The sequence below is a fragment of the Nerophis lumbriciformis genome, linkage group LG02 (genome assembly GCF_033978685.3).
Source record: "Nerophis lumbriciformis linkage group LG02, RoL_Nlum_v2.1, whole genome shotgun sequence".
Classification (NCBI taxonomy): domain Eukaryota; kingdom Metazoa; phylum Chordata; class Actinopteri; order Syngnathiformes; family Syngnathidae; genus Nerophis; species Nerophis lumbriciformis.
The window spans coordinates 20,808,474-20,835,332 of NC_084549.2; the positions used below are offsets into that span (position 1 = coordinate 20,808,474).

General features: G+C 39.2%; 1 protein-coding gene across 1 annotated transcript; it reads left to right on the forward strand.

Annotated features, from left to right (window-relative positions):
- Positions 1–25,911, forward strand: znf451 (zinc finger protein 451). The gene is made up of 13 exons (XM_061957939.1): positions 1–143; positions 3,841–3,901; positions 5,266–5,349; positions 5,433–5,546; positions 9,657–9,768; positions 13,553–13,706; positions 13,783–13,909; positions 13,997–14,156; positions 15,772–15,919; positions 21,248–22,662; positions 23,339–23,440; positions 23,646–23,723; positions 25,447–25,911. The coding sequence occupies exons 2-13, from the start codon at positions 3,845–3,847 to the stop codon at positions 25,485–25,487; spliced, it is 2,592 nt and encodes an 863-aa protein (XP_061813923.1). The 5' UTR covers positions 1–143; positions 3,841–3,844; the 3' UTR covers positions 25,488–25,911.
- Positions 25,912–26,859: the final 948 nt, after the last annotated feature.

Consider the following 26,859-nt stretch of genomic DNA (forward strand, 5'->3'; position numbering starts at 1 on the left):
GGCCTTCGGGGTTTTCAAAAGGAATGATCACTTGGAGCTACTTGTGACGTATTCTGTCGCGGAGTTTGACATGCTATCCAAGAAGAGCCACACTAGAGAGAAGAAGTCAACGTTAAATTACAGCTTGGCGGTGAAGCAGACGGGTGAGATGACCACGCGTGTTCGTTGTTGCATTCGACCAGCATGTGTTTATTTAACGTTGCATCAGTGAGGACTACTCTTCGCTACACGTGTGCTTTATTCCAACGTTTTTTTTTAGATCGACTGAGCGTTTCCTGAAGTACTCACCAGACTCAACAATGGCGTAAAATGAGAGGGCAACTAAGATTTGTGACTTATGTCGACGACATGTTTGGTTACATATTTAATTGTTCTACACTTCCAAACTCAAAAATGCACCTCCAGGCCGCTTTAGGTCTTCTTCGTGGTTTTAATAAACGTTTTATTTTTTTTGGCTGCCTCTAGCGGTCATGAATAATAGTGCAACAACATAGGATCCGTCAGACTGTTCAAGACCGTCAGCCTTTTTTTTAACATTATGTGAGTTTTTTGTTACACAGCACACTCTATCGAGTTTATACGCGTTGTTAAATGTAAACATGGTGTAAGTTCTTAACATTCAAGTGTCTAAAGCGTATTTGCATCGAGTATTTAAGATGGAGCTACATTAAAGGGTTTTTTAGGACGGGCTATAGGAGACCTTTAAGTAACCTTTTATCATACGCTCTTGCTATTCTGTTTAATTTGCTAATGAAGACTATTTTCGTTTCTGATTTTGATTGACTAGACTTACGTACAGTATTGTAGGCTGAAAACGGGTTGTCGGAGGATATCGACAATATTGATTTTTTTTATGACCTATGGAAAATAAGGACCAGGAGGAAAATATATAACATGTACATATTGGCCCTGCGATGAGGTGGCGACTTGTCCAGGGGGTACGCCGCCTTCCGCCCGAATGCAGCTGAGATAGGCTCCAGCACCCCCCGCGACCCCAAAAAAAGGGACAAGCGGTAGAAAATGGATGGAGGGATGGATATTTTTATTTTAAATGTAACCTTCTGAATCTTCTAATCCCTTCAGCTATCAAGGCAGAAAGGAAAGGAAATGTCAACACAACCATGGAAAACACTCCAGCGCTCAAATTTTACCGCGGCATTTGCCGCGACCGCCCTCGTCATTTGCCGTAATGCCCAAAAAATTGACCAACATTTGTGGCAAGAACATGCCGTGACCGCCCTTGACTTTTTACTTGTTAATGGACGAGTGATGTAACAGTAAACGGTATAATGATCATTCGCGACAAAAGTCCAGACGGTTAGTAATACCGTTTGGTTTTTTAATGACCGAAAAAAACGTAATTTGTTAATGCATTTTCGGCAACACGAAGTCAGGCGCATGCGCACAAGTGGTTTTTGGGTGGATAATCATGGCGGACCAACGACACCGACTTTGCTGCGGAGATTTCCCCTCGGAGTAAACGGAGCCAAGCGCTTGATTTAACGTAATTTTCCTCGTTTCAAGCTTTGTGTTTAAGAGCGCACTGCTGTGTTTAGATGGAGACAGGTGTGGACAATATTGGAGACAGACGCACTTGTCCCCACAATAAAAGTATACAGTGAAGGAGAAAAACTATTTGATGTTTTGCAGCAGGCGGTGTGTCGTAAACGTTGTCACAACTTGTTTATAAAGTCTTTAGTTTGTTTACTGGGATGCTCACTCGTCCTTTATTTAACTGCAAATTGTGTCAGTGTTCAAATAACATCAATACTAGCTAAAATGGACGGCGTGGCGGAGTGGTAGAGTGGCCGTGCGCAACCCGAGGGGCCCTGGTTCAATCCCCACCTAGCACCAACCTCGTCATGTTCGTTGTGTCCTGAGCAAGACACTTCACCCTTGCTCCTGATGGGTGCTGGTTAGCGCCTTGCATGGCAGCTCCCTCCATCAGTGTGTGAATGTGTGTGTGAATGGGTAAATGTGGAAGTAGTGTCAAAGCGCTTTGAGTACCTTGAAGGTAGAAAAGCGCTATACAAGTACAACCCATTTATTTAAATGTTTTGTCATCTCATCGAATTGAACGCAGGCTGTGAAGATTGTTTATTCGATGTGAGAGGGATCACTCCGGGTTTTTTGTCGTTGACCAAACTATTGTACTGAACCACTAGGAGGCGTTGGAGAAGAACAAAGCTTGTTTATTAGACTTCATCTTCATTAGCCAAACTGCTTTGTGTTTTATTTTGATATCAAAAAGTAAACACCAAGTTGTTGTTTTTTTACATTGTGTTTTTTTCATGTCACTAAGGTATTACTTATAAAAACATTCATTTGACACAGCATTTTGTTAATGTGTTATTGTGTATAGTTAATTCCTATATGACATATTTCTGCTCAAACTCCTAATGTATCTGTCTGAATATATCATCTACTTGTACATATAAATGTACATAACTTAAAAAAAATATCAAAATAAAAACTCCTTCTATCAAAATGTAAAAATAGAGATAAAGGCATCATGGAATGACAACAAGCTTTCAAGTTGATGTTATTAAAGAATTAAAAAACCTAATATTTGTCTATAAATATATGGATAACATTTATCTATAGACTTTTTATTCACACTGCTTTACTTAACAATCAGTAATCATGATTTGAATATTGATTACAATAATCTTAATTAGTACTTTGGCCATAATTGGCAGCCCTAGATCTCATACATGCCTTGGTGCCCTAAAATATGAGCCCTCTTTTAAGGCAAAATTTGCCTTGACCTTTAAAAAGTAAAAATTTGAGGCCTGCCTATGGAAAATAAGGACCAGGAGAAAAATATGTAACATGCACATATTTTTATTTTAAATGTAACCTTCTTCTGAATATAATCCCTTCAGATATCAAGGCAGAAAGGAAAGGACATGTCAGCACAACCATTGAAAACACTCATAAAGTACACACAATTCTAAACACTCAAAAATAACCTCTTAAAATGAAGTTGCAAAAATAAGGAATATGTAAGAAATGCTTAATAAAGTATAACAAAATAGTGCAAAGTGTGAACATGTAAACATAGAAACCTGAGAAGAACCATTTTCTGCAGGTTTACTGCCATGTAACTTGCATGGTCTGTGTAACATTTAATTTGGTCTGTTATTCTTATTTAAGTGTGGAAATGACTTTATGTTATGCAGTAATTATTGTTTTAATATTATCGAACCAAACTACTTTTATTTTAAAATAACACATTTGTTATATTATTTTTTATTTTATTTGAAAAGAAGAGGTGAGCCCAGCTATAGACTACGGTCTGTTTGAAAAAAATCCACAAAAACTGCCATACTGTCGAGACTACTCTTCCTGTTTTATCCACAATTTCTTCACTCTCTGCAGTACTCATTTATAGTTTCTCTTCTCACTCACTGAAACACTCCAAATAGTAAACAGGTAAAGAATAACATTTGCCTTATTTGGCTCTACAGGATCAAAATAATCTCACACTTCGGAATGGTCTGTTTCCATTCTGATCGATGGAGACGAAAACTGATGTCAAATGCGACATGCCACTCTGCCGACTTCATTTAGTACAAACTGTCACTTGTGAGCCAAAATAAGCGCTTTCTAATAGAGTTTGGCGCTTTGCAGTCAAATGACACAGCAGCTCTAGTGGTCAGAATTCATTTTCTTAAAGTGACATATATTAGGCTTTGAGGGACACCATATCAATCTTTGTGTTTCATAAGGCATTATTGCTTCAGTGTGGTTTGACCCATCGCTAAAATACACTTCTTAGTGTTTACCCGATTTGGATTTTGGTCTGTAGTTTTAACATTTGTTGTTCTTTTTTTCTAGATAAATGTCTTCTCCTGGTCAAGAAGAAGAGGATGAGGTGGACGAAGTGGAATTTGTGTCTGTGAGTTACCCATAACCAAAGTAGTTAGCACATCTGTCTGCCTCACCATCAGGAAATTTGTGTTTGAATTAGGGCTGTCAAAGTTAACGCGATAATAAACCGTTAACTATACATTTCAATAACGGCACTAATTTTTTTATCGAGCAATTAACGCGAACACTTGCTTTTCATAAACCACTAACGAGCAGAATTTGACAAAAGAAAGTCTACCTTATGGAGATATCAGGTTCAAAGCCATGGAAAGTTTAGTAACTAAGAATGGTTTTAGTTATATTATAAAACGTACAAACGTTGCTTGGAGTTATGAATGAAGAATCCAGCCCCACATCTTTGGAACCTATTACCACCAGACTTTCGTAACATTGACTCAATATCCCTCTTCAAATCAAGACTCAAAACACACCTATTCCTGACTGCTTATTCATTGTAAATCTTATGGATCTTTGTTGTTGTGGTTGTTTTTATCCAATTGATTTTATTGTTTTGATTTTGTACGGTGTCCTTGAGTGCCCAGAAAGGCGCCTTATAAGTGAAATGTATTATTATTATTATTACTATTATTATTATTATAATTTTACTATCTCTTAAGTGACATTTTCTTTGTAAAATCTAGCATCTTTATGTCTTTTGTCTGTTATTGGAGAGTTGGACACTGTACTTGTGTTTAGAGAGGAGCTAAAAATGGGCTTTCTCTAATTGAAGGACCAGCAGCCGTTGTGCAACAATTGAAAAATAGAGCAAAAATATTGATTTGGTTTCAATTCATTACGAACATACATTCAATTACAAGTGATACATTATATACCTTACATATTTATACTTCTCTTTACAACATGTTCGAAAAGGGATAGGAAGAAGCCAAGCTTATTTATTCCTACCCCTTTTCCATATCATAGCAATTTAGCACATTTACTTCCTGTCCTCATTTTGTAACACAATGTACATCAATGAAATACAACAGATCTCTTTATAATAGTTAAGTCGTTTATGATTCACATATGAGATAAAAAAACAAACTAATTTTCAATATATAAGAACAAATATATCATCAGAGTTTTTTTAATCCTCTTTAAAGAAGGTATTTGCATCTTTGACGATTATGCAAATTGTATGATGTCATATTGACCCGACACGCCCGCACCGCGACAAGTATATTGGCAATCTCGGGGAAACCTTCAACTTTGCCTAACTCTAGACAACAACTGTGTCTAAAATCTAAATAACATTTGAATGCATTTATTTAATTAGTGTACTTATGCAACGAAAGGTGGGCTTGTTAAAAATTTTTTACCTTGATATTTGAAACCATACATTAATTACTGTATTAATTCAGTGCATTACAAACTGACCTCTGCTTTACACAGGAGGGCCCACTAAGGCCAGTGATGCAGTGTGTCGATCTGCTGAGCGATAGTGACGAAGAAGGCTGTTCTTCATCGATACAAACGGTGAGAAAAACAACACATTAAAATTGAGCGGTACAGACAAAATTGGAGCTATATTCATCGTCATGGCCTTTCTTTTCCTAAAGATCGATGATAAAATCAACCGGCAAAAAGCGCACGTGGCATCTACTCTGGACAGGCTGGCGCAGCAGGTGGCCCTGGAGAAACGGGAAAGAGCGGACAAATGTAGAGCCTTCAAGGTAAGAAAGCATGGATTAAATCAATTTGCAGGGTTTGTATGGCCATGAAAAACCTGGCAAATTCATGGAATTTTAAAATGCTATTTCCAGGCTCTGAAAAATATTAAGAGCCCCCTGTGATTAAGAGCTATTTAATAAATGTTGATTGATTGATGTTTTAGAAAAGTAATGGAAATATATCTTAAATTTCATTAATCCAAACATAATCAATGTCGAAACGAAATGTAAATTGCTACGGACCGTCATGATTTGGTGTGAGAAATATATATTCAGTCTAGTCTGTGTGTGCATGTGGCGTGCAATGGACTGCAGGCAGGCCCACTAACTCGTTACTTCTGCTAGTTTGGTGACGATGCCAGCGAAGTGCAGCTTCAAGAACGCATGGATTTTTCAAGATAAATACAAATTGTAGCTGGCAAGATGTGCTAAATGTAAACTGTGCCTGAAAACATTGGAAATTTCGAATATGGGCGAGGCAGCCCTCGTTAGCCGCTAGAAATTAAGTCCCCAAACCTGAGATACTTTGGGCACTAAAATGCCTGAATTCATACTAACTCATCCAAGTGCACAAGCTATTTTTGCCACCATGTTCCCAAAACAGCCAGATTGCCGTGAAATGTAACTGTGGTGAGAACAAATGTACCTTTTTTCTGTGCTTTTGAGCTTGCTTAGCGCTCTAAAATACTCCTACTGTCATTAATGCTGTTGGACAAAAGCCTAAACCTGCATCTGTCCACTAACAGGATTATTTACACATGAAGTTGTAGGGTGGGCTAAATATTTGGAAAATGAAATGGACGAAATATTTTGAAACTGAAATGAGAGAATGTATCCAAATGTGCCTTCATGGTGTTTTTTTTGTTTTGTTTTGGAGAGGCACAAAACATTTCAGATGTAAAACTAATTTTACAATGGATTCAGGGAACATTATTGTGGCATGGCAGTGAGGATTGAGAAAAATCGCCACACTGGAGAATAACTCAAATTACCGCCATCTAAAATATAGTATGAAACCTATTATAAAATACATGTAAAAATAAAATATAAACAATACATAAATTCATAAAAACATAACATTAAAAGAGTAATGTAGTAATAATAGCAATAAGCAAAATAAAAAATAAAACAATAAAAAAAAACTTAAGAAGAGCATGAACGTGATCAGTAAAAAGCCTGATTATAAAGGTATGTCTTTAACCTTTTTTTAAAAAAAAAAGTATCAACGGTCTCTGCTGTCCTGAGGCTCTCTTGACGGACTGTTCCATAGGTGGGGGCCATAGTGGCTAAATGGTATATGGTAAAGATAAAAGTTTGGTACCAGAGGACATAAGGATCCGCGATGGTTCATACTGTAAAAACAGGTCTGTTATATAAGAAGGCGCAAGGCTATTAAGGAGATTTAAAACTAATAATAGAACTTTAAAATCGACCCTGAAGCGGTCGAGGTGCCAATGCAGCGACTTTAAAACTGGTGTAATGTGCTCCTACCCGCTGGTCCTCATCAGAATGTGAGTTTTGTGATGATTGTAGAGTTCTAAAATTATTTTTGTGAAGACCAGAGATCATTACAATAATCTAAACGACTGCAAATAAAAGCATGCATTAGCGCCTCCGTGTTGGCCTGAGAGACTAATGCAAATGCTGCCCTTTAACAAAGCTCCAACTCATCCCACTCATTTCTTGCTATAAAAAGCTTAATTTTTATAGCCCCTTATTGAAAGGGATTTGGGACATTTTCTTGGCATATTTATTAAAAACTTGGGATCAAATATAAATATATAAATATTTAGAGCAACAGTGCCTCCATGTGGACAGCATACAACATATGGAATGTTTACAATACATTTTGCTGCACATTAGAAGGATACTTAAAGGTGCGATATGTAATAATTGCATGTCAAGTCATCATTAAATGGCCCTGATATGTGAAAAGGCATTAATAAATCACATTATTTTCGAATACCTTTATAACTGATAACGGTGGTTCAGCCGGGATATGCTCATTTCAAAATTAGATTTACAGCCCCGAAATATTGTTATTGTTTTCATTTTCGATGCCCCGCCCTCCACCGTTTGACTAATTAGAAAGTCTGAGTGTGTCACATCCAGGTTGCCAGTTACGCACCGCCCTCTTTGTCGAGCTACTGCCACCGGTAAAGTTACTAAACATGTCAGACCTTAGTAAATCTAAAAGCCGTATTTACGATTCTCAACTTATTCATGACAAAAACCAGGAACAAAACAAGGATTTGTATCGGGGATGCCTTTGAAAGATGGAGACGATTGAAGGCGGAGAAGATGTTTTCATCTGACGCCAAACTTGCTAATTTCCTCCTAAATAGGAAAGTCAGGCATTTACGTTTTCTTACTTGTAATAAATGGAAATTGACATTTCTTATTTAAACTATATTGTCCAATACAGTCTATGATCTTGTCTAACAAAGCAAGTATGTTCATGCATTCGTATGTTCATGCAACGAATGCTTAGGAGTGAAGCACCACCATCACACTAGTGTATCTTAGCATGCTAGCCCGGTCAATAACACATTGACATATAGGCTGACGGGAGAAATATATGCCTGTTAGCCTGTATTTCGATGTGTCATCCAACTGACAAGGCAAAATATATTTTCGACAAATAAAAGAGGTAGTGTCAGTACCTATTTTGTTTTTAATATGCTGATATGCTAAAGAAATGTGTTCCAACATTATCACGGTAATTGCGATTTCTGGTACTTTATGTGCATCAGGCACATATGGGGTGGTATTTGCTTGGCAATATAATGCATTACATGGAGTGATTTTTTACTTTGTGTATTGACATGGTAGGCTATATGGTTTATGCGTAACATGGTTTTTGCGTAACGTGGGTTTGCTCATAGAATTGCACTCCGCACTGAAAGATGGTGATGTGCGTACATGGAAGAAAATGCAGTGCATCCGATTGGATGCAAAATGGAGTTATGCTGAACGAAATGTGGCGGTAATTTTAGTGTTGGCCTTGGCTTGCCATCAATGTAGGCTTATGCGATATATAATTAAGGATGATGTTTGATAAGAAATTATCGAGTTCGAGCCCATTATCGAATACTCTTATCGAACTGATTCCTTATCGATTCTCTTATAGAATCCAGATAGGTTGTTGTATATGGAAAGAAACACAATATTTGATTTAACAAAAGCTCACTTTTATTTTATAAGAAAGAAAGAAAATAAATAAATAAATATTGACTGTTACCCCCCTAAAAAATAAAATAAATAAATATTGACTATTGTTATCAAGTATATTAAGTGGGATTTTTCAGAAAAACAAATATATACATTAACCCAAAAACAACCTGTCTCTGTGATCACTATCGGTGAATAGCCATGCCTTGAGGCGTTTTTTCCGGTCCATTATTTTTGCTGCTTGTGTGACATCACAGGAAATGACGTAGCTCGGGTCTTAGACTGAGCTACGTCCTTTCCTGTGATGTCCCACAGGGTATGTCTTGTGGGACGGGTTTCTTTCCCAGGGATTCGAATAAAGAACCAACTCTTTTTCTTTACTATAGTGGCCTCGATAGCGGGAACCGGTTCTCAAAAAGGGATTTGAGTCCATGGAATCAGTTCTTTTCTTATCGAACAACCGGGAGAACCGGTTTCGAACATCATCCCTATATATAATATATTATATAGAATTATTTCGATTGTGGTCCGTGCGGTCAAACTAGACATTTTAGCAGGGTAATGCCAACAATCTGTCCTGACTCCCGACAAAAATATTGCTGCGTAACTTTACAAATAAATTTGGCTAATGGACATCGGTAAAATGTGGCATAATTACTTAGTAAACCATCTTGCAAGAACTATAAACAAGAGAAACCTACAGCATAGGACTCGCCAATTGCCATTTGAAGTTCCTTGGAGTAGGATTCGGATTCGGCTGCGTATCTGGCAACCTCAGTCATGGAGACTGGGAGGGGACTACAGAATTTTGACCGTGATTGCAGTACCATTACTGGCCACATTACTACATATGGGACCTTTAAGTCTTTCGATTGCTGCATAGTTTCCACAGACATGTGCATGAATATGTGCAGAATAGTTTTGTTTTTGTCTTTTTTTCAGGAAAAACAGATACAGCAAAGAGTTCACGGACAGCAGGAGCTAATGTGTCGATCAACAAATACAACGAATCAAGAGGCAAAGCGCTGTGTGGATGCGTGGCTAAAGATGCCTGGTATGTACTGCGTTAAAAGGAGGAGCGGTACAGTGGGACCTCGATTTACGAACGCCTCTATTTGCGACTTTGCCAAATGTGACTCGGTGTGCAAACCATGTTTCAGCGTACAAACACTTCATTCATTCATTTTGCATGCCACTCGAAGCAATCGGAGGCTGAAATTTTGATGACATCATTTTGTTTACACATGGACACGGCCCTTTTTGAAGAAGTTGGGCACCCTACATTCTGTACACACGGGTGCGGCAATTTTAAAGAGCTTCAACAGCTAGCAGCACTTCTAAGTTCATTACCACAATTGTCGTAACTTGCGCCCGTCAGAGCTGTCAACATGTTTTATAGATCACCTTGTGTGATCAGAAACGCTTTGAATGAGTCTGGCTGTATAGCTTCAGGTTGCTAGACAACCACTTTGAGCTAGCTTTTCAGCGAGTTAGCCTCTGGCTAGCAGCAACTTCAGTTTGAGGATTTTATCAGTGAAGGGGGATTTGCTCCGCAGCGAGTCTTTAATTGTGATGAGACCAAAAAAATATGCAAGAGCGCACCTTTTATTACAGCAAAAGAGAAGGCACTACCAGGACACAAGCTGATGAAAGATCTACTCACACTGTGAGTTTGTGCTAATTAGGGATGATGTTTGATAAGAAATTATCGAGTTCCAGCCTATTATCGAATCCTCTTATCGAACCGATTCCTTACCGATTCTCTTATCGAGTCCTGATAGGTTTGTTGTATATGGAAAAAAACACAATATTTGGTTTAACAAAAGCTCACTTTTATTATATAAGAAAAAAAATAAAATCTAATAAATAAATAAATATTGACTGTTACCCCCCTAAAAAATAAAATAAAAATAAATAAATATTGACTGTTGTTACCCAAAGTACATTAAGTGGGATTTTTCAGAAAAACAAATATATACAGTAACACAAAAACAACCTGTCTCTGTGATCACTATAGGTGTATACCGTATTTTCCGCACTATAAGGCGCACCGGATTATTAGCCGCACCTTCAATGAATTACATATTTCATAACTTTGTCCACCAATAAGCCGCCCCGGATTATAAGCCGCGCCTACGCTGCGCTAAAGGGAATGTCAAAAAAACAGTCAGATAGTTCAGTCAAACTTTAATAATATATTGAAAACCAGCGTTCTAACAACTCTGTCCCAAAATGTACGCAAATGTGCAATCACAAACATAGTAAAATTCAAAATGGTGTAGAACAATAGCAACATAATGTTGCTCGAACGTTAATGTCACAACACACAAAATAAACATAGCGCTCACCTTCTGAAGTTATTCTTCATTCGTAAATCCTTCGAATTCTTCGTCTTCGGTGTCCGAATTGAAAAGTTGGGCGAATACGGGATCCAAAATGGCCGGTTCCGTCTCGTCGAAGTCACCGGAGTCAGTGTCACTGTTGTCCAGCAGTTCTGTGAATCCTGCCTTCCGGAAAGCTCGGACCACAGTTGTGACCGAAATATCTGCCCAGGCATTTACGATCCACTGGCAAATGTTGGCGTATGTCGTCCGGCGCTGTCTGCCCGTCTTAGTGAAGGTGTGTTCGCCTTCGGAGCTGTGTGAAAAAAGCCACCCGGCCTCTTCGCGTAAACTTCCCTTAACCACTCGCTCATCTTTTCTTCATCCATCCATCCCTTCGAGTTAGCTTTTATGATGACGCCGGCTGGAAAGGTCTCTTTTGGCAAGGTCTTCCTTTTGAATATCACCATGGGTGGAAGTTAGCATGGCAAGCTAGAACCACAGTGAAGGATGACTTCTCATTCCCTGTGGTGCGAATATTCACCGTACGTGCTCCCGTTCCACAGTGCGGTTCACAGGAATATCAGTTGCTGTGAAATACGGTAGTAATCCGTGTGCGGATGGAGAGATTGCGTCTTTTTATGAACCGGATCGCTTAGTAGGAGCCATTTTGTGGTCTTTACAGATGTAAACAGGAAATGAAACGTACGGTGATATCCGCGCGTTTTTTCTTCTTCTTCCGGGGGCGGGTGGTTGCTTACAGTAGAAGAAGAAGCGCTTCCTGTTCTATGGGGGCGGGTGCTTTCCTTGGCGGTTGCTTGCGTAGAAGAAGAAGCGCTTCCTGTTCTACCGGGAAAAAAGATGGCGGCTGTTTACCGAAGTTGCGAGATCGAAACTTTATGAAAATGAATCGTAATAAAGCGCACCGGGTTATAAGGCGCACTGTCAGCTTTTGAGAAAAATTGTGGTTTTTAGGTGCGCCTTATAGTGCGGAAAATACGGTAAATAATAATATAGTGTTAAATAAAATCAGTCTCTTGGGCACAAAACTGAAAATAATACAGCTCTCCAAAAAGTGCACTTCTGCTGCTATTTGACATAACTGTTTGTTATGATGCTTTGACGTTGTTGCACTTTATTTCTTTATTGAAAGAAAATTCTATGAAGAGAAAAGTTGTTTGCAAATGTGGTTACAATGCTAAAAAATGAAAAGTTAAAGCTAAAAAAAGAAATACACTTTATTGAGTTAACATTATTTCTTTATAGGGGAAAGATGTTATGAGCTAGGGAATATAACAACTACACTACCCAGCATGCAACAGGAGTGACGAGCATGCGCGGTAGCCCCGAAAAGTGTTGTTGCATGTGGCCACCCGGCAGCTAAGAATGAGGTTATGAGCACGCTGTGAAAGTAAACGCAAGAACTCCGCCAACACGCCTCTTCTGCATTATTTATAATTAGACAGACAACACATATACAGTGTGATTTTGTTTTGTTTACAAGGAAAGAAAAACAAAAGTTAAAAAAGGGAGATGTCATATATGTTGTATATATATATGTATGTGCTGCGGTTGCTTTAAGAATGTTGCGACAGCTGCCGTAAAGGAGGTGCGTTGCTGGCCTGGTTGCTATGTTTCCGGTTGGTCGTAAAAGTGTTCGTCATGTGTTTGTACCCTGCTCAAATCTCTCAGTAAAGTTATTCATTGGATTATACCTTTTGTTTTGAACTTTATTACACCTTGGAGCGCTTTTTCCGGTCCATTGTTTTTCCTGCTTTTCCTATCTGCGCCTAATGACTGAGCTACGTGACGTCATTTCTTGTGATGTCTCAAGGGGCATTTCTGGTCGGGACGGGATTCGTTCCCAGGGATTCGAATAAAGAACCAACTCTTTTTCTTTACTAAAGTGGTCTCGATAACGGGTACCGGTTCTCAAAAAGGGATTCGAGTCCGAGGACTCTGTTCTTTTCTTATCGAACAACCGGGAAAAACGGTTTTGAGTATCATCCCTAGTGCTAATGCTTGCGGCGATTACGTGAAGCCACTGCTGGTTTATCACCCCAAAACTTCCAGTGTTCAACAATGCCACAAATATTGGTAAAGAAAAGGTAAAATTATTTTATTTTTTGTTTTTTTTATTGTAGCAACATTTTGGCGCGCACCAACAAAACTTCATTGTGTGTGTTTGTGTTGACCTACAAGCTTACTGTAATGTTATTGTTTAGTTTGGATTAAAAAAAACCTGTTGAGCCATTACCCCGTTATCTAGGTTTGATGTGTGTGTGTATATATACAGTATATACATTAAAGTGTCTTTAAAAGTATGCAGTTTTGTTTTTTTATTAAATAGGGACTTTTGTTGAGGCTACAACCAGTTATTTATGTTTACATTGATTCCAATGGGGACCTCTGCCTCATTATACAAACCTTTTGGTTTACAACCATTAAGTTCGTAAATCGAGGTTAGACTATGTTAGCAAATGTCCACACAGATACAGTATCTTGCATTTTTTCTAGGCCTCCAGCCTGGAGTGATCAATTCCGGATTTGAAAGACGCAGACGTGCACGGTCTGCTTTTCCTATAAACCCTTCAAGAAAACACACATGTCCAGTTATTAACTGTGGGCGAGTTTTTGACAACGTGTCTCTACTTGACGGTCATCTAAAAAGGTGCTTTTTGTTTTTGTTTTTTTGCATTTGTGTTCCAATCTGAATATTTAATTCTAAATTACATTTTTTTCCTTAGGTTTGACCACTCGCCTTGTGATCCCACACTCGGTCTTAAAGGAAATCCCGCCATGTTTTTTGCCTGTGTGGTCTGTTGTTGTTACTTTCCGAACAAGGAGGAGTGGAGGTCACATGTCCAATCAAAGGTTACTCCACTCATTTAACCCTCATTTATGTTACACTTTAACTAATTAAAAGAAAATACATTTTTTTTTATTTATTCCTTTTTTTAGGCATCCTCCACTAATCCTGAGGGTCACTGCGTGTCCCAGAACTGTCAGCGCATTGTTTGCTTTGCCTGTCCAGCCTGCTACGTCCTCTTCAACCTGCGAGACGAGTGTCTTCAACACATGTCGTCCAAAAACCACTTTAAAGAGTCGCTTGTGATGAGTGGTAAGAGCGAACTTTGTCCTCAAAGTTCTAAAGTTAAAATGTTAAGTCTATTTGTAACGAACATCATTCCAATGTAACTGCATTTTTTTTATTTTGCCCATCATCCACAATCCTTGTATGAGACAAGAACACATGACTTTTCTTTTTTCTGTGTATTCTAAACACAGTCCATCCGGAAAGTATACACAGCGCTTCACCTTTTCCACATTTATTATGTTAAGGCCTTATTCCAAAATGGAATGAATTAATTTTTGTCCTCAAAATTGTACAGACAATACCACATAATGACAATGTGACGTTTTTATTCTAAATAATTAACTAAATACATAAATATTTACAGTGTTGACACACTTCTGGCAAGCTTGGCACACCTATCTTTGGGGGGTTTTGCGCATTGCTCTTTGCAGCACTTCCAAGCTCCATCAGGTTGGATGGGAAGTGTCGGTTTTCATCCAGGATGTCTCTGTTAATTGTTGCATTCATCTTTCCTTCTATTCTGACTAGTCTCCCAGTTCCTGTAGCTAAAAAACATCCTCAAAGCATGATGCTGCGGCCACCGTGCTTCACTGTAGATGAATGATGGCATTGGCCTGGTGAGTTAAAGTAAAATTTTTGTCTCATCAGACCATATCATTTTATTTTTCGTGGTCTGAGAGTCTTGCAGGTGCATTTTGGCAAACTTTTTACTAAGAAATGGCTTCTGTCTAGCCACGATACAATACATGTCTGATCGGTGGATTGCTGCAGAGATGGTTGTCCTTCTGGAAAGTTATCCTCTCTCAGCAGAGGAATGCTGTAGCTCTGACAGAGTGACCATCGGGTTCTTGAGCACCTCCCTGACTAGACTAAGATGAATGCAACAATGCACAGAGACATCCAGGATGAAAACCAACGTTTCTCATCTAACCTGATGGAGCTTGAGAGGTGCTGCAAAGAGGAATGGGCAAAACTGCCCAAAGATAGGTGTGGCAAGCTTGTGGCATTGTATTCAAAAAGACTTGAAGCTGTAATTGCTGCCAAATGTGCATCAACAAAGTATTGAGCAAAGGCTGTGAATACTTATGTGATTTTTTTTAATGATTTTTTAGATTTTTTAATAAATTTGCAAAAAAACAACACTTTCACACTGTCCTAATTGGGTCTTTGTCTGTAGAATTTTGAAAACAAAAAATTAATTAATTCCATTTTGGAATAATGTTGTAATATAAAATGTGGAAAAAGGGAAGCGCTGTGAATACTTCCTGATGCACTGTAGCGAAAAACTGAGTAAAAGGCGTCTAACGATACGATCTGTTCTGTCTATAAAGCCCTCTAAAAATCTCCAACACTGTTTTATATACATGCTGTATGGATGTATTGTAGTAAGTTATTGCCCCACATAAGGATTGTGTATAGTGGGAGTATAAAGTACAATTCCCCTTTGACTATTTTAATGGCATTATTTTGTCATTATGCCATCATATATAGTGCAGTTATTTTTATTTAAAAAAAAATTCATATTGAAACCTGCAAAGTCACTCAAAATCACTTGATATTCACCATATAGGGAATTTTTTTAGACACGGCTTAATAGGTAAGGCTTAGTTTGATTTTATTTCTTTTGTGCTCATTTCAGACACTAGTCAAGGAGCTGCGCCAATACCGGTGCCACAACACGCTAAGCATCGCCTCATCTCTCTGTGCAAGGAAACCTCGTTCACTGTCCAATGCAGTCTGTGTCACAAAGTGCTGAGTTCACATCAGGCAGCGCAAGCTCACTTTAAGTAAGTTTCACTTTCTGTCTTTTACTTACTGATAGCCGCTGCGGTTTTGTTTGCACATGTATTTGGGTGTTTCATGCAACAAATATAAAAAGTTAAAGTTAAAGTACCAATGATTGTCACACACACGAGGTGTGGCGAAATTATTCTCTGCATTTGACCCATATAGTTATTAAACTTAATACTCAGCTTATTGGATACAGAAGTAAAATAAACAGATGTGTGTGTGTGTTAACTTATACATACTAATGCTAGTATAGGTGTACTTTTTACCTGTACTGTACATACCAAACTAAAAATTAAACAGTGATAACCCTCATCATAAAAGATAAACAATACCAGTCAAATAGTTTGGAGACAATTTCTATGCTGTTTGTGAAAGTGTATTCCAAGTTTTGACTGGTATTGCATGATTTGTAAAAATAACACGTTATTTTAAAATTAAGAATGTCAGCACAACACAAAAAACGTTTGATGTTTTGATAAAAAAACATATAATTTTTTTGTTGCATCTGCACATCTTTTTGTTGGAAATGACACAAAGTGTTAAATGATTGTAAGACATTCTATTAAAGATATTCATTTAATATTTTAAAGTTCCCAGTACAAAATTAACCCCTACCCTCATACGGTTTTATTCAATATTCAACAAAAGTAGTTGGTTAGAATGTTCTATATCAGAGGTCTTTAACAGATGGTCCGTGACCCCCAGAGATTCTGCATAGGTACTGCAGAAGGGGTCGTGGCATTTTTGGTGTATCACTTTTTCTTTCTTTTTTTATCTTTTATTTGATAATATTCCCTCCAGCAATTTGTTCACAAATGTAAATGTATTGTAGTAATGTTGTTTTAGCTGTAGCAGTAGCACAGCCACGCTACTCACAGTAACTTGCGGGGTTAAAATAAACATCCATCCATCTAATTTCTACCGCTTATCCCTCTTAGGATCGCTAATATTTGTATATTTAGTATTATAGTTAGCATTTAAGATATCGTAGCGTTTAGCGCAGCAAACTGCCACCGAGCGATTAGCGGCATACTTGCCAACCCTCCCGGATTTTCCGGGAGACTCCCGAAATTCAGCGCCTCTCCCGAAAACCTCCCGGGACAAATTTTCTCCCGAAAATCTCCCGAAATTCAGGCGGACTCAGGTCCTCATGGACCCACAATATAACCAGCATACCTGCCCAATCACGTTATAACTGTAGAATGATGGAGGGCGAGTTCTTGGTTTCTTATGTGGGTTTATTGTTAGGCAGTTTCATTAACGTTCTCCCAGTGTGGTAACAACACACAACAGCAATGTTGTGACACTCTTAAACAGGACAATACTGCCATCTAGTGCATTTGATGAAAGCACTTTTGTGCATCATCAGAGAGGGTGTTCAGCATGGTTAGAAAAATAGTGACAGAGAATAGAACAAGGATGGACAATTCAACCCTTAACTCAACAATGAGTAGATGAGTGTGTGTATATGTGTAAATAAATGAACACTGAAATTCAAGTATTTATTTTTTATATATATATATATATATATATATATATATATATATATATATATATATATATATATACATACATATAATAAAGTAAATTAAAAAAAATATACCGTATTTTCCGCACTATAAGGCGCACCTAAAAACCACAATTTTTCTCAAAAGCTGACAGTGCGCCTAATAACCCGGTGCGCTTTATTACGATTCATTTTCATAAAGTTTCGGTCTCGCAACTTCGGTAAACAGCCGCCATCTTTTTTCCCGGTAGAACAGGAAGCGCTTCTTCTTCTACGCAAGCAACCGCCAAGGAAAGCACCCGCCCCCATAGAACAGGAAGCGCTTCACCCGCCCCCATAGAACAGGAAGCGCTTCACCCGCCCCCGGAAGAAGAAGAAAAAACGCGCGGATATCACCGTACGTTTCATTTCCTGTTTACATCTGTAAAGACCACAAAATGGCTCCTACTAAACGATCCGGGTCATAAAAAGACGCAATCTCTCCATCCGCACACGGATTACTACCGTATTTCACAGCAACTGAACCGCACTGTGGAACGGGAGCACGTACGGTGAATATTCGCTCCACAGGGAATGAGAAGTCATCCTTCACTGTGGTTCTAGCTTGCCATGCTAACTTCCACTCATGGTGATATTCAAAAGGAAGACCTTGCCAAAAGAGACCTTTCCAGCCGGCGTCATCATAAAAGCTAACTCGAAGGGATGGATGGATGAAGAAAAGATGAGCGAGTGGTTAAGGGAAGTTTACGCGAAGCGGCCGGGTGGCTTTTTTCACGCTGCTCCGTCCATGTTGATATATGACTCTATGCGCGCCCACATCACAGATGGTGTCAAAAAACAAGTGAAGCACACAAATACAACACTCGCCGTCATTCCGGGTGGATTAACCAAAGAACTCCAACCGCTGGATATTGGTGTCAACAGGGCATTCAAATCACGACTGCGAACTGCGTGGGAAAAATGGATGACCGAAGGCGAACACACCTTCACTAAGACGGGCAGACAACGCCGGACAACATACGCCAACATCTGCCAGTGGATTGTAAATGCCTGGGCAGATATTTCTGTCACAACTGTGGTCCGAGCTTTCCGGAAGGCAGGATTCACAGAACTGCTGCACAACAACAGCGACACTGAATCCGATGATTTCGAAGAGACGGAGCCCGCCATTTTGGAAGCCACGCTAGCGCAACTTTTCAATTCGGACACCGAAGACGAAGAATTCGAAGGATTTACCGGTACGAATGAAGAATAACTTCAGAAAGTGAGCGCTATGTTTATTTTGTGTGTTGTGTGTTGTGACATTAACGTTCGAGCAACATTACCGGTATGTTGCTATTGCTCTACACCATTTTGAATTTTACTATGTTTGTGATTGCACATTTGTACATTTTGGGACAGAGTTGTTAGAACGCTGGTTTTCAATATATTATTAAAGTTTGACTGAACTATCTGACTGTTTTTTTGACATTCACTTTAGCGCAGCGTTTTTTTGACATTCACTTTAGCGCAGCGTAGGCGCGGCTTTTAGTCCGGGGCGGCTTATTGGTGGACAAAATTATGAAATATGTAATTCATAGAAGGTGCGGCTAATAATCCGGTGCGCCTTATAGTGCGGAAAATACGGTATATATATATACATACATATAATAAAATAAATATATATATATATATATATATATATATATATATATATATAGCTAGAATTCACTGAACGTCAAGTATTTGTTATATATATATATATATATATATATATATATATATATATATATATATATATATATATGAAATCCTTGACTTGGTGAATTCTAGCTGTAAATATACTCCTCCCCTTTTAGCCACGCCCACCCCCACCTCCCGAAATCGGAGGTCTCAAGGTTGGCAAGTATGATTAGCGGTGTTATTTGATTTGATTGGCATTATTAGCGCATTAACACGGACGAACGAGCCAGAATGAGACAGCGTCCCACCTGGCTTTTCCAACTGTAAAAAAAAAAATGCACCTAAAGATGTTCAATATTTAAGTACATTTTTTGCTTAGAGAAATGACTCCATTTTATTGTTTTTTTGTTTAGGATAACAAAGTTATTTACCTTCCAATTATAGTAAATGGTAAACAATTCTACAGCAATAAGAAATACAAGTCGATATCCTCTTTAAATGGTTACTTGTATTATTATGTATTATGATTGCATTACATTATAAACACTAAGTAGTTTTTGTATCAATATTTCTTTAGTTTAAGAGCATGATGTAGACAAAAGCTCTGAGTCTGTCTGCATAAAGACAAATAATTACGCCAATGATTGTAGGACTGTGCACCCTAACAATTATACGGACGATACCGTGCTCCTAAGCCTTCTACACAAGTATACGGACCCCTCTGTGTACCAAGACGAGATAGACCTATTTATTAGGTGGTGTGATACCAACCATCTTATTCTAAATGTGACCAAGACACAGGAAATGGTTTTGGATCCGAGGAAAGTGACTGACCATGAGCCAGTGGTCATCAAAAATCAGGAAATCACCCAGGTATCCTCATATAAATATTTAGGGGTTCATATTGATAATCTTTTCTGCTGGAAGACACATATTGACAAACTGTGCAATAGACTGCAACAGAGGCTATATTTTTTGCGAAGATTAAGATTGTACGGCGTAAGCAGCCACATCATGATGATTTTCTACCGTGCCATTGTAGAGAGCATTATTAGATACGGGATCACCTCATGGTTTGGCAACCTAACCGTTAAGCTAAAAAGCAAACTGGCCGGCATGCATAAAACGGCAATGCAAATCGTAGGGAGGAAAGAATATGAGCCTATACAGAGCATCTATGAGCAGGCAGTTAGGAAAAAAGCTAAGAAAATTATTTCCAACTCACAACACCCACTCTTTCCTGAATATGGAACCATGCCATCAGGGAGAAGACTCCGGGTCCCACTATGCAAATCTAACCGCCTTAAATTATCATTTGGCCCAGCCTCCATTAAGCTGACCAACAATGTGCAATAGAATGTTAATACATAGGTTAGCACTTTTTTTTTAGCACATAGCACTTTAGCACATAGCACTTTAGAACTAAGCACTTTAGCACACAGCACTTTATCCATGAGCTCTAGTGCAATGCACACTGGTACTTTATCTTTATCTCCATACTGTAGATTTTATGCCTACATCAAAGTGCTACCTATGTCTATCAAGCTCCATGTTCTGATGTTTAAATGTTAGTTGTCTGGTTGTGGTTGTGTCTGTGCTTGTGTTTTTGTTCTGTTGTTTTTGTGTATGTTAAGAAAGCAATGATGCACTGTGCCCAAGACAAATTTCTCCGCGGGGACAATAAAGTTGAACCTTGAACCTTAATTTTCACAGTAAATTATGGCACAGTGTTCTAATGTATGGCACTTTCAGACAAGAATGTGTTAATTGACAGTCTAAATGTAACATGTCTACCGTCACTGTTATTTTTGCCTTTTTATGCATTTTTATTTATAAAACATTAAAATCCCAGATCTGGGGATAAAAATTACAATTAGGGTTTTTTCTCAGAATTGTGGAGCCCTATTCCCTGCTCCGTCTCTACTTTTGCTTGGGGTTTCTTGAACTGGAATACGTTGAAGACCCCTGCTCCTTTGTTTTGCTAAATGTTAGCAGAATCCTTTAAAATGCTACCGTAAACTGCCTTTCGTCAATATTGTTTAGGCATGTAGGTAACTTTCACCAGAAATAAAGCAATAAAACTAGCTCATAATTGTTCATTTACATCTCTTAACACAACTTCTTGGGTCTTCTTTTGCTATCTTTCTGTCCCCAGTGTGCACTGCCGACAGGGCTCTGCAGTGGCCAAGGCTGATAAAACAGTGGTGCAGTTAATGAAACAGCTGCAAGTGCGAGGCCAGTGCTCCCTCTGCTGTTTGATCTTCCTGAGCCAAGCGGAAGTGGAAAGGCACAGAGAAGCAACCCAACATGATGTAGATATCAACAAGACCATGGAGCGAGCTCTTCTCCAGTATTGCAGGTTTAGTGAAAATCAACATAGGACTGACCGTGAGGAGAAAAGGTCTGTCACGAGCACGCCCAATCAAAAAAGAAACAAGAACAACATCAACCATGAAGACTTTCCGGCCAAACGACAGAAGTTAGGAAGCACTATGACCGCGTGGTTCTGTGAATGTGGCCTGAGGTTCTCAGAGGAAGTCACCGCCAGTAATCACATCTTGGCTGCCAATCAAATCTTCTATCAGTGCGCCGTGTGTGGCAAACACATGGGAGAATCTTCAATCACCCGCCTGCACATGAGCCGCTTTCACGGAGGAGCTCACCTCTCCAACTTCTGCTTCTACTGCCGCAAGTGCAAGGTGGAAATGCCTCGCCTGGAAGACATCATGTCGCACGTGTCAGACACGCACCGAGAACACACCTTCTTCACTGAACAGGAAGTGCCCGCGGAAGCCAAGGCCAAGCTGTCCGCCAGCAAAATGGGCCCATGCTCTTCTTCCGCGCTCCCGCCCGTCCCGTCTTCATCCAAACCGGCGCCGACTTGGATGTGCAGGATGTGTGAGGACGTCTTTGACTCCGAAGCCGCCGTCCACGAGCACTGCAGCGACTTGAGCAGCCACAGCTTCCAGAGGTTCGCCTGCGGCCACTGCCCCCAGAAGTTCTTCAAGGAGTCCACCGTGCGGCGGCATTGCGCCAACGAGCACAACGGGCAGATAAAGAGCGCCCACTTCTGCGGCCTATGCGACAGCATGTCGTTTAAGTCCGAAGGCGAGTTCCTGCAGCACTACGAGAGCCTCCATAGTAGAGACTACTACTGCATGGACGAAGGCGTTGAACCTGCTGCAGCTGCTGAGAGCGTCTCGCCGGCGGACTCATGTCCATGCATGGTCTCAGAGAAGACCAAAACTACGATGAAAACCACATACAAACGCTGCATGATGAGTCTCGCCTCTGAAGGCCACTGCCGATACGTGTGTGCCCCGTGTGCGATAACTGCATCCTCCTACGCTCAGATCAAGACTCACGTCCACACCACACACGCCGCCTTGAAGCTGGACAAAACCTTTGAAGTAGAATGCAGGACGTGCAGGGAACGCTTTGCAGATATTCCGAGTTTCCATAACCACCATCACTCCCAGCACTGTGCGCTGGAACCGTGCGTGAGCTCTAGAAGCTGCGCGAAGAACGTGAAAGTAGTGAATGCTGTGGAGGTCAAAGAACAGCTGAATGGTAAAACACTTTTTGAGTTTATTTAAATGTTTGATTCTTGTTTAGTATTTGGTATTATGGGCAATTTTCCAAATCGCTTCGGTTTCCATTCATAATGTTCTAAATTGAATTAATCACAATTCCATTCGACCTACACTGAAATATTGAAAACGTCTCAAATTTGTTACAAAATGCAATTGATTGATTGAGACTTTATTAGTAGATTGCACAGTACAGTACATAGTCCGTACAATTGACCACTAAATGGTAACACCCCAATACGTTTTTCAACTTGTTTAAGTCCACGTTAATCAATTCATGGTACAAATATATACTATCAGCGTAATACAGTCATCACACAAGTTAATCATCAGAGTATATACATTGACTTATTTACATTATTTACAATCCAGGGGGTGGGATGAGGAGGCGGGGGCGGAGGTTAGGTTTGGTTGATATCAGCACTTGAGTCATCTACAATTATATCATCTGAGAAATGGACATTGGAAACAGTGTAGGTCTGACTTCATAGGATATGTACAGCGAGCAGTGAACAAATGAACCTTTTTTAAATTCATCATATAAGCTTCGGCCTACTTAAACTTCCTCAAGTCTCAAAAGTGTCATTTTGAAGTAGGAAAGGAATTGCAAGTGACAGTGTAATTGTATTGCAACGGGTTTCTTTCTTTTAATGCAGAGATTGAAGATGAGAAGCTGCAAAGGTTTTTGAAAATGGAGCAGAATGAGAGAGATGTGGATCAAAGTAAGCAACTAAACCAGCAGGGCTCTGGCACAGCAGGTAACACATTTTGTCATTTATCGGAGTTCCTGTTTGTACATTTTTTCACTTGCTGGTTTGTTTTTGGTTTGAAAATCTAAATCATTCTCGTATATGTAGAAACGATTCATCTTTACAGACCTCTGACTGCAGGAATCAGTTGCTATGTTAATATATTGCTGCTTTAATTACAGCTGACTTTATTCAAGTTTGTCTTCCACTACAGATGATGATGATGACGATAACGATGAGGTGAAACAAGCACTAGCTATGAGTGTAATAGAAGAACAGCAGGAGTCAGCAGGTATGTCATTGAAAAGCCCGGCAGGAGACTTACCGGTAATTGTAATAAAACAATAGCAAAAACGGAAAACCAATGTACAAACGTAGCATCTTCCCAGAAAGAGATTGTGTCCTGCATGTCTGCTTCAAGGTATGTAGGAAAAACCACCAATGAAAACATGATTATATATATTTTTTAATTATATTAAAAATAATCATTATAAAAATATTTTGTCTTTGTTTGCGGGCGATGTAATATATAAGTGTATATATAATTACATATTTATACACATGTACAGTACAGGCCAAAAGTTTGGACACACCTTCTCATTTCAATGTGTTTTCTTTATTTTCATGACTAGTTACATTGTAGATTGTCACTGAAGGCATCAAAACAATGACACCTGTGAAGTGAAAACCCTTTTAGGTGACTACCTCTTGAAGCTCATCGAGAGAATGCAAAGAGTGTGCAAAAAAGTAATCAGACCAAAGAGTGGCTATTTTGAAGGAACTAGAATATAAAACATCCATCCATCCATCCATCCATCTTCTTCCGCTTATCCGAGGTCGGGTCGCGGGGGCAGCAGCCTAAGCAGGGAAGCCCAGACTTCCCTCTCCCCAGCCACTTTGTCCAGCTCCTCCCGGGGGATCCCGAGGCGTTCCCAGGCCAGCCGGGAGACATAGTCTTCCCAACGTGTCCTGGGTCTTCCTCGTGGCCTCCTACCGGTCGGACGTGCCCTAAACACCTCCCTAGGGAGGCGCTCGGGTGGCATCCTGACCAGATGCCCGAACCACCTCATCTGGCTCCTCTCGATGTGGAGGAGCAGCGGCTTTACTTTGAGCTCCCCCCGGATGACAGAACTTCTCACCCTATCTCTAAGGGAGAGCCCCGCCACCCGGCGGAGGAAACTCATTTCGGCCGCTTGTACCCGTGATCTTGTCCTTTCGGTCATAACCCAAAGCTCATGACCATAGGTGAAGATGGGAACGTAGATCGACCGGTAAATTGAGAGCTTTGCCTTCCGGCTCAGCTCCTTCTTCACCACAACGGATCGATACAGCGTCCGCATTACTGAAGACGCCGCACCGATCCGCCTGTCGATCTCACGATCCACTCTTCCCTCACTCGGAGTACCTCGGAGTCTTGTTCACGAGTGAGGGAAGAGAATATAAAACATGTTTTCAGTTATTTCACCTTTTTTTGTTAAATACATAACTTCACATGTGTTCATTCATACTTTTGATGCCTTCAGTGACAATCTACAATGTAAATAGTCATGAAAATAAAGAAAACGCATTGAGTGAGAAGGTGTCCAAACTTTTGGCCTGTACTGTATATATTAGACATATATAATATAATATATATATATATATATATATATATATATATATATATTTTAAACATGTTTAAAATTAAAAATGTTTATACATATAAATATTATAAAAATTATATATATATTTTTTTTTTAATTTTATTTTATTTATTTATTTTTATTTTTTATAATATGTTGTGTGTGTATATATGTGTCTATGTATATATCTTTTTAAATAATATATATACATATATATATATATATATATATATATACACAGTATGTGTGTGTGTGTGTGTATTGTGTATATATGTGTGTATATTTATATACCGTATGTCATATTCCAGTTACCCCCTATGAGTTTTTTAAAAACTGTGCAAATGTGAGTCTGACTATTAATACTAATTTTGCCTATTCTACAATCCTTCACAGAGTTTGCGGAGGCTCTTAAAAGAAGCCTTGTGGACTACTGAGGAGAAGACCTTTTGACAGTGATCATAAGGTTTTGCACTTCTTACTGAAATATGTATATCAAAGGCTATTCCACTGATAATAATATAGAACACCACAGGTCAAATATGAGCAGTTTGCTTATTTCTGAGTTGTTGTTTGGGCCATTGCTTCGTCGAGGGAATGCTGGTGAGCCAAGACGTGCTATAGATGGTGTTGATGACGCTGCAAGATGCCACAGTCCGCTCACATAGCCTCGCTTGTAACGCAACACTGCTAACTAGCTTGTGGATTTCCCCTCAGTTTTCATTGCAACACTCCAAAGTCAGTTGCCTGACACCTCAAGGAGTGCGACGCCTGGCGACTGAGTCTTGTTTAACTGTCCAGTATTGACAATGAAGTGTTGTTTATTTGTGAATGGAAATTTATTAAAAGCCTAATCAAAAAGTAGAAATAAACTAGTGAGATGTATGGTATGTTAGTACAGTGACTAACTAATTATAATGCTCATTATTATGGGTATGATTGTTTGGAACAGAGGTTCAGACAGTTGCTTTTCACTGCGCTCTGGTGTTTACATGTGCGGTGCCAATGACCTCGCTCTGTGTGTCAATTCATTCTGGTTCCGTTGCGGCCGTGTTAAACATTGACTAGGGTTTCCAAGCGGATAGACTTTAATAGTGACAATCATTTTGAGTTTGCGTGTTTATGAATTCACATGATCTGCGCATCAGCTAAAAAGAGGTACATAGTCATCATTGTATCTTACCATGATGTAAAACTCATTTAGCCTCATAATGGCTAAATTAACATTTTCAAAATAGCTATCAGTATGCTATAGTGCAGTTCTAAATCAACTATAAGCACAATCATAAACATAATACACTTATCTGATGGTGTCAAAACCTGCCGTTTGTTTCAAATCAAAGTAGTGACTTATTGTGTGAATGCTCCAAAGCATTCACATGTTTTTTTTACACCAAAATGTATCTATTTTTTAACTTTAACTTACTATTCTTCTCCAGATTTTGGCGCGCTCTACCTTCCACATTTGTCACCCGATTTCAAACCATTCCAACTTCAAACTGTTCAGCCTATTCGGGAATCGCGGGCTTTCCCTTGACAAATTCCAAAAATTCCCAGATTTCACGGTTTTCCGCGACATTTTTCCCATTCAAAATTAATTGGCCATTTTTTAAACGTTCACCACTTCCACATTTTTCAACCGATGTAAAACCATTCCACATTCCACCATTCTGGAAATTTAAACTATAATTTTTCCAAGTTCAAAAAAAATTCCAGGATTTTCCAGAATTCCTGCTTTTCCAAAGCCCTATTTCCACCGTTTTTTCTGGCGACTACTCTGTCCACATTTTTCAACCGTTCCACCGTCAA